The 15076-nt window shown below is 50.6% G+C and overlaps 1 protein-coding gene across 1 annotated transcript in view; it reads left to right on the top strand.

Annotated features, from left to right (window-relative positions):
- C2CD3 (C2 domain containing 3 centriole elongation regulator) overlaps window positions 1-15076 on the top strand; it is a 34630-nt gene that overhangs the window by 19127 nt on the left and 427 nt on the right. The window contains exons 19-32 of the mRNA XM_075263007.1: window positions 27-199; window positions 282-405; window positions 486-754; window positions 1038-1124; window positions 2179-2772; window positions 2856-3170; window positions 3239-3377; window positions 4546-4610; window positions 6609-6814; window positions 7743-7861; window positions 8019-8174; window positions 8610-8812; window positions 9587-10439; window positions 11375-11492. Coding sequence (XP_075119108.1) covers window positions 27-199; window positions 282-405; window positions 486-754; window positions 1038-1124; window positions 2179-2772; window positions 2856-3170; window positions 3239-3377; window positions 4546-4610; window positions 6609-6814; window positions 7743-7861; window positions 8019-8174; window positions 8610-8812; window positions 9587-10439; window positions 11375-11492 — 3421 coding nt within the window. The remainder of the gene's footprint in view (window positions 1-26; window positions 200-281; window positions 406-485; window positions 755-1037; window positions 1125-2178; window positions 2773-2855; window positions 3171-3238; window positions 3378-4545; window positions 4611-6608; window positions 6815-7742; window positions 7862-8018; window positions 8175-8609; window positions 8813-9586; window positions 10440-11374; window positions 11493-15076) is intronic.

Genomic DNA, 15076 nt, shown 5'->3' with positions numbered 1-15076 from the left:
TTGTTCTACCTTTCCATCTCTTGTAGGTATTATTACCCCAATGTCAGGGACCAGCTTGTGGCCAAGGCTCTCCTCCCGCTGTCCCGTCTGTGTGCCATGGTGACAATGCACCATCGAGAAGAGCCGGGAGTCCAGGCGTTCTGCCTGCCGCTTAGTCTAGTGAGTGAGACCTCAGCGGACGCTCATCCTCCATCTTCAGGTAGGTAATATATACTGTCACTGTACTGGTGAGTATACAGCGCAGAGCCATCCGCTAACACATGACCTTCCCTTGTCTATAGGTCTGCTGAATGTAAATGTGACGTATAGACGCTCTATTAGACACCCGGCGGGGGTGCTGGCTACACGTATGGCTTCTATATCGGTTCAGATCCACAGGGCGTCCGGTCTGCAGGCGGCGGCCAGGTAGTCCTCACACAGTGACCGCTACTAGACCCGTAGGCGCGGTCCTTGTATCTAATCTGCTGTCTGTTCGGTTACGACAGAGCTCTGGCCCAGCAGGACCCTTCCTTCCAGCACAGCGCAGACGTCGGAGTGAACGCTTTCATCATCATCCGCCCATCCTTCTTGCCGGAGATTGAGGTTCGCAACACCCGTACAATTGCTCGCAGTTTCTGCCCGGAGTTTGATCATCATTCGGAATTTCCTTGTCACCTGGTGACGCAGAGGAGCAGCGGAGAGGCCTGCAGCCTGGCCGAGACCCTGCGCTCCTCAGAGGTCGTATTCTCCGTCCATCACCAGAGCGTGACCACAGGTAAGGGTCTGAAAGTACTTCGGGACAGCTACCACTGTGACCTGAGCCTTGTGATACCTCCTCGCGCCTTACTATTACAGTGCCCTGGTCATCTACAAGGAGGTCATAACGATGTCGTGACGATCCGTTTCCCTATTTTCGGAAATGGATGGTCACTGCTACTTCCCCCATCCACCCCATTATACTTACCCTCCAGGCTTCTTCCAGCGAAACGCCTCATATATCCTCTATACACACACCTGTATACACATAAGATATATATATATGAACCTTTTGTCTATAGCAGGTGTGAGCAGAGGACAGCCATCACGGGACCATCTGCTGGGAGTGGTGAGAATCCCTACCAGAGACCTGCTGACCAAGAGATCAGGTAATGTCTGGCTCCATGAGATTTCAGTAACCCCCTCCCCCTATTCTTAAAAGAGAATTAACCCTTTAAGGCCGGGGCCCCAGATAGCATAAATGCCATGGCAAAAAACCACAGTGTTGGGGGCAACACGGTGGCTCGGTAGTTAGCATTGCAGCCTTGGAGCGCTGGGGTCCTGGGTTCAAATCCCTCCACGAACAACATCCGTTTGTGTGGATTTCTTCCCATTCTTCCATTGCAGAACTGCTATTAGGCGATTTTGTAAATCGTATCATATCTGGCGGTTTCTCTATAGTTAGAATTGAAGGAAACCACTGCAGATGATCTGTGAAAAAACACCATGCGTCTCCACTGCAGTTTTTTGCCGCAGCAATTTTTGACTGTAGCTCGCTTCGTGGGGGCCTAAGGGGGAGTATAGCAGGCAAGATATTCGATCCCTAGGGTACGTTATCAAATAAAAATCAGGCCTCTTCAGTACTTAACAAACATGGCACCGCATGTGTATCACATGGTATCACTTGAAGAGTGACCATAACATGAACACAACCTCACTCGGCCGCTGCTGCTTGAGGCGTCCAATCCACAGGGGGACCACATGTCGGACAACTTTTTGTTCTGGTGATGTAATTGGGGAGGTGGGTGCTAGAATGCAGTGGCTAGAGTCCAGTAGGTGCTACCTAGTATGTCAGGATCCAGTAGGTGGCGCTGCTTCAGCTCCAGCCATGTCTACCGGGCAGGGTTAGGGTTGCATTTATGAGAGACATTTTTAGGTTTTGTGTTTTGGACGTCTCTGCAGTAAGAAATGTGGAGGTGGAGGGCATGTTAGGTGTGATGGGCTGGGGGGTGAAGAACATCGAACAGGCCTAGCGCCACCTACTAGACCCACAGCCCATTGTAGCATCAGCCATGTACAAACAGACCTGACGTCTGCCAAAAAAAAAAAATTTATTACAAAACAAGACCTAATCCAAACAGGACAGTGTCGTAATGATGGTGCTGAGAGTAGGTTTGGTCATTGAGGGGTTAAATCGTGTGTCGTGTCCATGTCTCCTTGCAGGAGTTTCTGGCTGGTTTCCCGTGATGCTTCCTGAAGACTCCGGGCTCTCCGGAATGGCGGGTGGCGTCTTGGACAATGTCGTAGGCGGCCTGGAGCTCTCTATAAGTTTCACTCATCATTCAGACAGAGAACGTGTCCTGGAGGTGGCGCGAGGTCTGGGATGGACGGAGGACGAGGATCGGGATGGCGACGATGAACTGGTCAATCTCTCGGTGACTATCCCCAAGGTCTGGCTTCCGGTGCATTGCCTCCTCATGGCCGGCCACAGACACCTCCACAAGAGCACTCACTGCTACCTGAGGTACAAGCTGTACGATAAGGAGGCCGTCTGCTCCACCTTAAAGAGGCCGACCTTATCCGAAGATGGACAGCGGGCGACGGTCGTGTTCGAGCAGACGAGAGCGGTGGAGCTCATGAGACATCAGCCGCTCGTGTGGTATCTAAGAGAAGAGAAGCTGGAGATTCAGATCTGGCGTTCCTATGGGAAGGACACCAGCGGGCCGAGACCTCAGGACACCGACCGTCTCCTCGGCTGCGCCTACGTGGACCTCGCTGCCCTGTCCGAGAACACCGCACGGACCCTCTCAGTTAGTGGTAGGTGGATGTATGTCCATGCAGTGGTATTCTATGCGCAAAGTCCAGGAGCTTCTATAGGATTCCTTCTTCTAATGTTTCAGGTGTATACCCCCTCTTCAAGCACAAAGTACCCAACCTGTGGGGGGCAGCAGTGAGGGTTCACCTGTGCCTGAGCTCTGCTTATCACCCATCACTTAGTGCCCAATGTCACAGTTCTCCAGAGGAAGAGAGCCTCGAGGAAGACTACGAGGCACAAGATGTCTCCAAGGATCATACTGACCAGGAGCGAGATGACCTCGCTGCGTCTAAGAAGGAGCAGACAGATCGGTCCCCACAGAGTCCGGCGACTGCAGACCTGGAGAACACCTTCGCTGTGATAATAGTGGTGGAGCGGGCCATGCACCTCAGCCTGAAAGGTAACGGGTCAGAAAGATCATTCTAGAAATCCAGCAAAAAATATGTACTGACCTGTATGTGATTGCAGGGAGTCCGCTGACCGAGAGGGCCGTCTCCACGCCCAGCGCTTGTGTGTCGTTCCCCGTGGCTGGTTCTACAATCCCTGTAACTACCCCAATCATTGACCACGACGACTCCCCAACGTGGAACTTCCAGCACCAAGCAAGGTGGGTCCGACACTTAAAGGGAATGTCCAGTTTTATGTAAATGCATCTTAGACAATTCCTACTTCTTATAAGGGTCCTTTAATGAGACATGTTTGGGCCCCCACAGCAATCGGGTGTAATCTTTGGGAAAACCTCACAGTTAAAGGGATTCTACCATTAAAATCACATTTTTTCTTGTTGACACGTAGGAATAGCCTTCAGAAAGCTTATTCTTCTCCTACCTTTAGATGTCTTCTCCGCGCCGCCGTTCAGTAGAAATCCTGGTTTTTGTCTGTATGCAAATTAGATCTCTTGCAGCACTGGGGGCGGGCCCAATGCTGCAAGAGGAATCTCCAGCGCCGCCTTCATCTTCTTCAGGAAGAAGAAAAATGGCCACTTTCACAGTAAGTAAGTGGCCATTTTCTTGTGGCATGTGCAGTCGGCTCTGCCTGAGGCCTAGAAGTTTGACCCCAGCACCGGAATAAGACGCAGGGAGAGGCCGTTACTGAAGAAGATGTAGGCGGCGCTGGAGATTCCTCTTGCAGCATTGGGCCCGCCCCCAGTGCTGCAAGAGATCGCATTTGCATACAGACGAAAACCGGGATTTCTACTGAACGGCGGCGCAGAGAAGACCTCTAAAGGTAGGAGAAGAATAGTCCTTCTTAAGGCTATTCCTACGTGTGGACAACAAAAAATGTGATTTTAATGGTAAAATCCCTTTAATGTTCAGCTTCCCTATAGCACCACCACAGGAGAAATGAACTATTACACAATCTGCACTCACTGGGTAATGCAGGTCTCTGCCAAAGAGATAAGGACTCTCCTGTATTAAAGGGATTTTCTTGGCTTTTAATATGGATTACCTGTCCTTAGGCTAGTTCATCAGTGTCAGATTAGAGGCGCTCTGACCCCCAGCACCGCCACTAGTCCGCTGATATCAGGAGCCATTGGTGTCGGAGCGGTGTACAGTGTTCTCCGTATACAACCAGAAGCAGTCCTGCTCATATTCAAGTGAATAGAAACATGGCTGCAGTACCAGGCACCACCACTATAGTGCACAGAGAGGGAGCTGTATACATGGGACGGAGCTCTATAGACTATAGTGGTGGCGCCTGGTATTAGATTGCACTATGGGGGGCGATTTCTGGAAGTCTTGTCTCACGTCTTCTATTCCTCACTTTCCCCGCAGACTCAGCAGAGATCTCCTCCTGGATCCTCAGCAGACTCTCGTGTTCAAAGTCTGGCACAAAGCGGGTAAGGTCATTGTGGTGGGCGACCCGCTGTAAATACGTGGTCGGGGTCCCAGCATTGTAAATGTACGATACGTGGGCTGAAAGCTCGGGTTGGTGTCCGGATGAAGCTTCTGACTTCTCTTTTACCACTTCCATAGCAGTCAGTGATCCCTGTGTGGTCAGCAGAGGCAGCGGCCATGTTACTGCCCCTATAGGACCTAGTGATCACATGATTGGCCGGTGTCCCCCTGCCTGGCAGAGTGGATCGGTCTTGGCTGATTGGTTTCCGTTCTGCTAGTGATATCACCTCTAGGGGGCGATGTCCCTGGTGGAAAATTGCGCAATCCTATTAATATTATAAATGTGAAAGTTTGTGTGTTTGTGTGTTCGGATGTTTGTTCCTCAATCACGGAAAAACTGCTCCACCGATTCGGCTGAAATTTTCCACAAACATAGTTAATACACCCGATTAAACAATAGGCTACTTTTCGTCACAATAGCGCACATACGTTTGTGCCAGGACCCCCACAAACCCCAAACTCACACCACCATCTCTGCAATCTCACACACTTTGGACCATAGCAAGCCACAGAATTCCTATTGCCCTCTACAGCCTCGCCCCTAACCCCACACAATCACATATACATATACTTTACCACTTTACCCCTCACCTTAACGATACTCCAGGAGGCGCTCTTTAACGCTCCGGAGCAGCCATGTTTGCCAACCCTCACCGCTCTGACAATCCGCGACACCCCCCACCCATGTCAATACCCCTAGGCGGTCTAATAAATGCAAAAAAAAAATGTAAAAAAAAAAGTAAAAAAAAATATAAAAAATAAAAAGGATTAAAAATTCAAATCACCCCCCTTTCCCTAGAACACATATAAAAGTACTTAAACACTGTGAAACACATACATATTAGGTATCCCCGCGTCCGAAATCGCCCGCTCTACAAAGCTATACAAATATTTTTTCTGTTCGGTAAACGCCGTAGCGGGAAAAATGGTCAAAAGTGCCAAACCGCTGTTTTTTCACTGTTTTGATTCTGATTCTGATGAAAAATTTGAATAAAAAGTGATCAAAGCAATAACATTTCCCGAAAATGGTAGAACTACAAAGTACACCCAGTCCCGCAAAAAAAGACGCCCTATACATCCCCGTACACGGACGTATAAAAAAGTTACGGCTGTCGGAATATGGCGACTTTTCAAAAAAAAAATTTTAAACACAGTTTTGGATTTTTTTTAAGGGGTCAAAATGTAAATAAAACCATATAAATTTGGTATCCCCGGAATCGTAAGGAAACACAGAATACAGGGGACAGGTCATTTTGGTTGCACAGTGAACGCCGTAAAACCAAAGCCCGTAAGAAAGTCGCAGAAATGCATTTTTTCTTCAAATCCACCCCATTCTGAGTTTTTTCCCTGCTTCCCAGTACATTATATAGAATAAATAATGGTGGCATCATGAAGAAAAATTTGTCCCAGGAAAAATTAAGACCTCATATGGCTCTGGGAGCGGAGAAATAAAAATGTTATGGGGTTTAGAAGAAGGGGAGTCAAAAACGAAAATCAAAAAATGCCATCGGCGGGAAAGGGTTAACTTCAAATACTTCTGTCCCAAAGTCACTATGTAGTTTCTCACAACACCGTATATATAGCAGCTCAAATACAAAGTAACTGCAACACAACAGTCTCACGTATTCTCTGAATTACAGCAAAAACAAGATACAAAGTTACATTTCATATCCCATACCGTATACACAGTACGAAAACCTTACCCGCGCCTGTATATACCCACTGCTACAATCACCGCAGACCAAGTCGCGGGTACCAGCTAGTAAAAAAGTAAATGTTTAATACACCGCCTGTGCCCCCGGGCCAATGATGGCAGCCTACTGCACCTAGTCCAGAACTACCTCCCCATTTGCAGGCCCCAGCCCAACCCGATGCCCCTTTACCATTTGCCCCCATTGCCCCGTCTGTCCAGTTGTAAACCTGTCTCCGTTTTCTCGCAGACGTGGAGCGCGTCCTGGGCTTCGCCGCTGTGGATCTGTCTCCTTTACTGTCCGGCTTTCAGTCCGTGTGCGGTTGGTACAATATCGGTGACTTCACCGGTCAGTGCCAGGGGCAAATCAAAGTGTCCATCACCCCTCTGGAGAACATCTCACATCTGAAGGAGGAGAGACGGCTGAGGAAGGAGACCGCACCGAGACCCCCCAAGGTGGGTAATGTCTGGAGAGCTGCAGCTTTGGAGCTCTGTATTATCCTGACCCTGAAGCTGGGAGTGACCTGGCGTCGGACAATGGAGGATCACTTTAACCCTTTAATAACCTCCTGGGCGGTGCAGGTCTTCACTGTTTGAGATCTTCTTTGAGCACATTCTTAAAGAGGCGAGCGGCCATTTAAAGGGGGTTTCCAGGTCTTTAGGACCAGATCCCCGCTGATCAGCTACTCGAAGAGCCCCGGCCTCTTCCCTGTGTCAATGATGTCATTTTCATTGGCCGCATGGGACAACAGTGAGTGGGGCTGAGCTGCAATACCGAGTCCAGCCCCTATGATATGCACGGCGCTGTGCCTGCAACACTTAACGAAACGCCGACGCCTCTTCCCCCAGCTGACCAGTGGTCATGTTACTCCTACCCATCTGATATTGATGACCGATCCTGAGGCCAAGTCATCCTATGTATCTAGCACAGCGCCATATATTTGGTTGTGGCTTTGCCTGGTATTGCATTCAGTCCAACAATTCATCTCTATTGCTGCGGTATGTGTGTGGCTAATAGACAGGGATTTTAAAGGGACTGTACCCTTAAGAATAATTCTCCTCTTTCCATAAGATAGAGGGTAAATATCTGATCGGTGGGGGTCTGTTGAAACCTCCCCGCCTTGTCACTTGGTGAATGGACAAATCCTCGCTCCCATTCACTTCCGTGGCAATGCCGGAGATGACCAAAGTACAGCACTCTGCTATCTCCGGTGTTCCCATTGACGGCATTCAGCCTGGAGGACAAATATTCCAGGTGGTATAATCCCTTTAAGTGCGATTGGCATACCTGGCGGTTTCCGGACACTTGACAAGCGACCATTGGATTAAGACGTAGAGCTCTGCAGAGGTTCTGTAAATATGTCTTTGCCTTTTTTGTCCCCAGGTCCTGTCACATCCCGCTTCTCTTTATCACCCCGGTCCTGCTTTCTTTGGTTCCTTCGCCCCTTACCCTCTTGCCCATACCACTGATGTCACCGACGTCCACCCCGAAGCCAGTGACAGGTAAGTCTGCTGCATTGGCGTGGACAGGTCATTTCTCCACTAGTGGTGCAGCCTCAGGCTTTGGGCCTGTAACCTTTTAGATAGAAGCAATGGACGCAACTACCTGACACGCAGCACTGCCCTGGTATGTGTTACGTGACCCATCATTTTTTTGTAGGGAGGTTATACCCCCATCCATACAGCAGGATAACCATATGGAGACTATGCGTCGCTTCCAGGAGTCAGTGCAGCAGGCGGAGAGGAACACGTGGAGCGCAGAACATATGGACGCTTTGTCGCAGTCATCGCGCTCCTCTCTACTGTCTGCTCTCAGGTAAGGATATAGGGGGCATGACGGAGAAATCTGCACAGCGGTTACTCCTCAACCAGTCCTGTTCACAGCTGAGGGTTTGCCACCTTGCCTCCGTTTCGGTCCATGATGGTCTGGTATCATTGGTCCTACCATTTCCCACATTCACATCTTTGTTGCACCTTGATTGAGCCCTATGGGCCCCAAAATAAGTCAGTGCTGGTTTCTGACTGTAACCCAAATGTGAATGAGGTCAGATCTGTACTGATACATTGTAACAGACTATCAGCACTGAAGGATTGTGCCGCCGATCTGTGACAAACCCTCCGCTGTGACATCATTAGGACCTCATGCTGTACATCTACACAAGGATGGTCCAGTCACTGACAGCGGCAGAGATCCTAAAAATGGCGAATCGGAATCTGTTGTAATGAATAAGGAGTGGTCATGTGTTTGCAGGAAGAATCTGAGTGAACTCGACGACATTCAGAAGTATTTCAACCAGAAGTTGTACCGAAGTCTGTCAAATACAGAACCGGCGGAAGGAGCGTCCCTGCAGAAAGTAGAGTCAGAACCCGCCAGGACTACTGAAGATGTGGAGACTCGTCTGCTGCTGACTAAGTCCAGTCTACTGGTGTCCCAAGTCAGCGACCTCATCAGTGGTGAGAAGATTTATCAGCTTGGTCCATGAACGTAATGATAGAACTGTAAACACTGACACTTAAAGGGATCCTATCATTAAAAAGCAATTTTTCGTGACTAACACGTAAGAATAGCCTTAAGAAAGGCTATTCGTCTCCTACCTTTAGATGTCTTCTCCGGGCCGCCGTTCGGTATATAATCCTGGTTTTCGTCGGTATGCAAATGAGTTCTCTCGCAGCACTGGGGGTGTCCCCAATGCTGCGAGAGAAATCTCCATCGCCGTCTCCATCTTCTTCAGGAACGGCATCTCTGTGCGTCTTCTTCCAGCGCTGGCGGTCAAACTTCTAGGCCTGAAGCAGAGCCCACTGCACATGTCCACAGGCCACAAGAAAATGGCCGCTTACTTACTGTGTAGGCGGCCATTTTCTTGTGGCTGTGGGCATGCGCAGTCAGCGAGGCCTAGAAGTTTAAAGCCAGCGCTGGAAGAAGACGCACAGAGAGTCCGTTCCTGAAGAAGATGGAGGCGGCACTGGAGAGTTCTCTCACAGCATTGAGGACGCCCCCATCGCTGTTTGAGCGCTGAGGACCGCCCCCAGTGCTGCGAGAGAATCATTTGCATACTGATTTCTACGGATGGCGGTGCGGAGAAGGCATCTAAGGGTAGGAGAAGAGTAGACGTTCTTAAAGCTATTCTGATGTGTTAGGGACACAAAATCCCTTTAAGGGGTGACTGCTTAGAGCGGGTCTGTTACAGTGTGATCTATTTCCTGACCTGCAGTTTATTTCTTCCCCAGGTCTTCAGGAGAATTGTCTCCTCCGAGGACCCTGCACCAGCAGCAGCACCGATGCTACATGTCATGTCCGGCACATAGACCCAGCAGCTCAGGAACCACCTTGTGCCCAGGTAATGGAGAGCGAGCAGGTCATGGGTCACCAGGAGGAGTCGGGTGATGAGAGCGACCACCACAGAGCAGACACCCCGCCCTTCTCCGCTGCCGGGTCTCCCCCACATAGAGGGGACAACATGGAGGACTTGTTGGATTCTTCTCTCAGAGAAGGCAGCTTCTTCCTGGGGCAGGATTTCCACGATGGCAGCGATGAGGAATACGAGGAAGATGTCATAGAGCCACGAACTCTTAATGAGATCACCACCATGACGGATCGGACCAGCCCCTGGTCTAGCATGGTCTCCGATACTGAGAACGATGTCATGGAGCACAACCTGAGAACAGATCGGACATCTCCAGAAGACGCCCTGACTGCTGGAGACCACACTGAGATCCGTGAGCTGCTCTCCCAGGTTGTCTATAAGGTTGACCAGTCCGATGCCCTCAGCTCTGACCGATCCTGTGACTCCCACAGCCCAGGCCTGGACCTCCCTGCCCCGAATGAGGCTCAAGGGGCGGAGACATCCCTGGATTTACAAGCATTCGGTGTGCACGGAGTCGCAGCCTCTGACCACGATGAGGGTGAAGACTTCGATGAAATGAGAGGAGTGGAAGAGACCGATGACCCTCACCTGCATGAGGAGGAACCTGAGAACCCGGGCGTCCAGGGGGAGGAAGAGCGGCCATTACAGGGGGACCCCACACCCCCTGACACCGGCCCGGCCGAGGAGACCAGCGAGCCGAGCTCTGGCCACTTACTGTATCCTTACCTCTAATCTGTTTTTTCTTGCTGCTTTCCCCTGTGCTGACACTTACACAACATACACAACCTCCCTTGTTGTGCTGCAGAGCTGGGACTTGTAGTCCTCAGCAGCTCCTGGGCCCCGGCAGGTCACATGACTGCTGGAACGGGAGCTGCATCATGGCTGCTCCCATAGCTGTATACACATCACATTGGATATACAGCGATCCGGTGGGTCAGGGGGTGTCCAACTCCCCGGTGCCACAGCCGCTGCGGAGATCATGCCAAACGCCCAGACGCTCGGCATATGGTTAAAGGGATTTTCCAGGATGATGATATCTGCTTAGTATCAGATCCATGGGTAGTTAGGCACGCAGCACCGCAGCTGATCAGCTCTTGAGGCTGCAGCATTTAGACAAGTGCACAGCGCCATACATTGTATAGTGGCTGTGCTTGGTATGGCAGATCCATCCCATTAACTTCAACTGCAGACAGGTCATGTGACCGATGACATCACGCCTGTGTAGCAGCGTTTGCCCAGACGCTGCAACCACTTCAGATCCTTGGGGTGATTTGTCGACCCCTGCCAACGACTAAAGATAGGTCATCAATATGGAAAACCCCTTTAAAATTACTCAGCAATGGAGGCCACACTATTAATGAGAAATCGACCTGACTGGATACATTTGTAACAAACCCTCAGCTGTGAGAAGCAGAAAGTCTGTCCAGACTATGTAACCACAATATCCCTGCACTGATACATTGTAACAAACTGACGAGAGGGAAAGCATTTCTGCCAATGATATGTTTTATGCTGGATACAGCTGTAACAAACCCTCAGCTGTGAGAAGTGTTACTACAGGTTTACCCAGCAGCGCCTCCTTGTGGCCACGTCCTCTGTATTTGGGATTCGTCTCCTCCATTAATCTTCTCCTTAACTCTCGCATGTCCAGCTCGGATCCGGTGCTTCTCCCAAACTTCTTCCTTCCTCCGGAGCACTTGGAGGCGTCGATGAGGTTGCTGAGCCTTTCTCCCGCCATCCCGTCCTCCTCCTCATCCTCCGCTCAGAAGGTTTGTGGCATTGAGACTGCCAGTCTCTGGGGGGGGTCGTCAGGATTATTGGTGGATGCCCTGTGCTTAGGATAGGCCATCAATTGGGGGGGTCTGACACCCGGGGACCTTACAGATCAGCTGTTGGAAGCGGTAGTCACTTTACAGGCCATGTCACATGGGTCACATGACCTGACTGCAGTGCAGTCCCACTCAAGTCAATGGGCTGAGCTGCAATACCAAGCACAGCCACTATAGAATGGACGGCACTGTGATGGCCATGTACTGAGGAGGCGGCTGCGCTCACCTTTTAACCCTTTGATTGGTGCAGTCAGGATATTTTGGAATAATGAAGGTGATCGCCGCCTTCACTGTATTGCGTCCACATAAAACAAGACCTCGTAGGATTATATCGGTAAAAAGTTATGGCTGTGGGGACAGGGAGAGGCGAAAACAAAAATGTATCGCCCCTTACATGACATAGACTCTGCTTTATGCTTCTCTGCAGTGTCATCTGTGACCACTAGGTGGCACCCATGCCATTTGTATTAACATAAACCTTCACTATACTCCAGTCACATCCAAAGCTGCAGTCAAGGTTCTGCAGGAACGGTTCGTACAAGCAGCAGCACTCTGATGGACTGTAGGAATGTAGAGCGACCCCACCAATGTGCGGACCATTCACTAGCAGAATAGTGAGCGCAGCTCTGAAGGTGACTGGAGTAGAAGACAAAATAGGAGAAGAAAACATGGCGCAGGATGACTATAACCCCCCTCCCCCATCCCATGTACTGGTCCTGGAGTCCTCAGCCACATTGCTACCTAATCAGTAGTGCCAGGGAAGGGGTTAAATATAGCTTCTCCACTAGATGGCGCTGTCTCATCTCCGCCATCCGCGCCCCCTCCTGTGACTGTATTCAGCACTACCCCCTGTGTCCGGCGCCACCTACTGGATCTGCCTCACACCAGGGAGGACCTTCTTATCTCCAAGGGGGACTCCCCATTATACCGGTTCTGTGTAGCGGCCACTAGGAGGCGCTGATGGGCTTGGAATGATGAGACTGTAAACTAATAGAGATCAATGGAAAATGGAGCGTTCCGGATTGTACCATGACGTTTCCTGAAATGAGTCGTCATCAGGATTAGCGAGAGAGTTGGTATTGTGATGGCGGCTGTATAGACGTGTACATGGGGGTTTGGGTTGTCGTTTGGCGTTAGCTCAGGCTATAATAGTTTACGGATTGGAAACCATCAGCAAGTAGGTTGGCTGCAGCTGGCAGATCTTATGAATCAGATTGGTACCTATGGAGAGGACAGTCCATGAGCCGAGATCTGATTGGTTGCTTTATGGTGTACAATGGCGCCGGTCATTGGGGGAGCATAGGAATCCATTATAAACCATGAAGGTGGATAATGTGGTCACATGGAGCGCGAGAGGGTCCTAAAGTGAGACATCCGGCTAGGAGGACGCACAATAGATTATTGTGGGGGGGGGGGGGTCTGCACTCACTTACAGAGGATAGACCCTTCGTGTCACGAGCCGGCACCACACACAATGGAACGAGACTGTACCACGACACCCGCCATATAGCACTCATACATCTTAAAGGGCCGGCGACCAGAAATAAAGCTTAAAGGGGTGTCCCGGAGACAGCAGTTAACCCCTTATTCACAGTTTGCGTGGCAGGGCGGGATATTTCCATGATAACGGGTGTTCTCGTGATCGGTGGGGTGCCGTTGGTCGGTCCTCACAGATCAGCATTGCCCCCCCTTCCCGTTTTGATAGGTGACTGGTGAGAAGTTCTACAACTTTCGGTGAACTTAGACTTGTCTTTTGTCTCGGGGTACAATTGTAACAGACCCCCTGCTGTGAGAAGTATCAGGGGCAGGATGAGGGTTCAGTCTGATGTTCCAGGCATGCTGGGAGTTGTAGTTCCCCCTCTGCCCCTCCCCCTTATACATTAGCCTTAGCGTAGTCCTGACTCCTGTGTGAAGGACCTTGGCGGTGTTGTCAGAGACGTTCCCACCCTGGACCTGTTCCGGCAGCGGGCGGTTTCGCCGTCCAGGAATGCTGTAAACATGTATGTGGGGAGCGTGTGAGGAGCCGTGTACCCCGCAGGTCAGGGTCACGGCGCTGAGAATGTTCCGACCGTCTCTGTCACATCATAAACATGTTTTCTTTCTCGTCTTTTGTCTCCGAGAACCGGCTTAACTGAGGGACGGCAAACAAAGGGAGGACAGCGCCCACATACGTGTCCTCCATGGACGTGACGTTAACCCTTTCCTCTGTAGAATCTGCGCTAGATCTCACCATAGACTTATAGTCTCCTGTCTGGGAAGAGCGTATAGATCTGATCATCCTGAGCCTTCTGGTTCACGAACAGAATGCCAGAGGTGCAGTGAAGACTGACACTGTCCTGGACAGTCACAGGCGGTTTCCATAGGGAGTACTGCATATTTATACTATTCAGGGTTTACGGAAAGCTGGGTGACTACCTTTGGGGATCACACCACTTCCTAGTGGCCAAGGGCGACCCCCAGAATTTTTCACCCAGCTTTCTGTAAACCCTGAACAAGCGAGAATGTGAAAAAAGTTTTTTTTGTCCATTACTGTCCTAATGCAGGGAGGGATATAGATGGTCACTTGCAAAAGTTTGTGCACCCCTTGTCACATGCTTTATGTTGAATAGGTCATGTGACCAGGGGCGCACAAAGTTTTGCGTTACGACAACCACAGATGTGCCATTGATTATAGCGGAGAGATACGGGACATAAGAGACGCCAAGTGCAAACGTTTGGGCACCGGTGTGGTTAGTGCAGGGTAATGTAAGGCCTCGGGGTGCACAAACTTTTACAAATGGCTCATCTGATGATTATAACGGTGTTCTAGTTTGTTATAATAGGCAGTGATAGGGTTAAACAGCTGTAATCTATAGGGTATAATGTATGAGGAGGGGTCCTGGCGGGGGTCTCCCGTCACGTGTTCCCGCTCCTCATATGAATTTCGTAGAATCTCCTGGGTTTCCGTACATTGCGCCCCGTCTTGCAGATGACATAACGGCAGCGTCCCGGCCTCGCGTCTTCCTATTCCTGAGGACACTGTGTACAAAGGTCAGCAGCTGATAATCTGCAACCGGCTCAGTCCGGCTGACGGAGCGAAATCTCCCAAACTGGCTGCGAATACGCCGGGAGCTGATAGGAACATTGCTCAATGGCAGCTGCCGACTGTACTATTAACCCCCGCACCACCTGGGGGCCGCTACTGTATGCAGATGTGCTGGCCCGGGGTACAGGGCGACGACAGGGTGACACTGGGGGGGACGATGGGCTGACGCTGGGGGTAGGGGACGACGACGGGCAGACACTGGGGGGACGGGGTGACGACGGGCTGACACTGGGGGTACAGGATAATGGCAGGCTGATACTCGGGGTACAGGATAATGACAGGCTGATACTCGGGGTACGGGATAATGACAGGCTGATACTCCGGGTACGGGATAATGACAGGCTGATACTCGGGGTACAGGATAATGACAGGCTGATACTCGGGGTACAGGATAATGACAGGCTGATACTCGGGGTACAGGGTAATGACGGGCTGACAC

This window comes from Leptodactylus fuscus, chromosome 2, assembly GCF_031893055.1.
Source record: "Leptodactylus fuscus isolate aLepFus1 chromosome 2, aLepFus1.hap2, whole genome shotgun sequence".
NCBI lineage: Eukaryota > Metazoa > Chordata > Amphibia > Anura > Leptodactylidae > Leptodactylus > Leptodactylus fuscus.
Note: the sequence above shows the minus strand (reverse complement) of the source record. Positions and strands in the feature narration are given on the sequence as shown.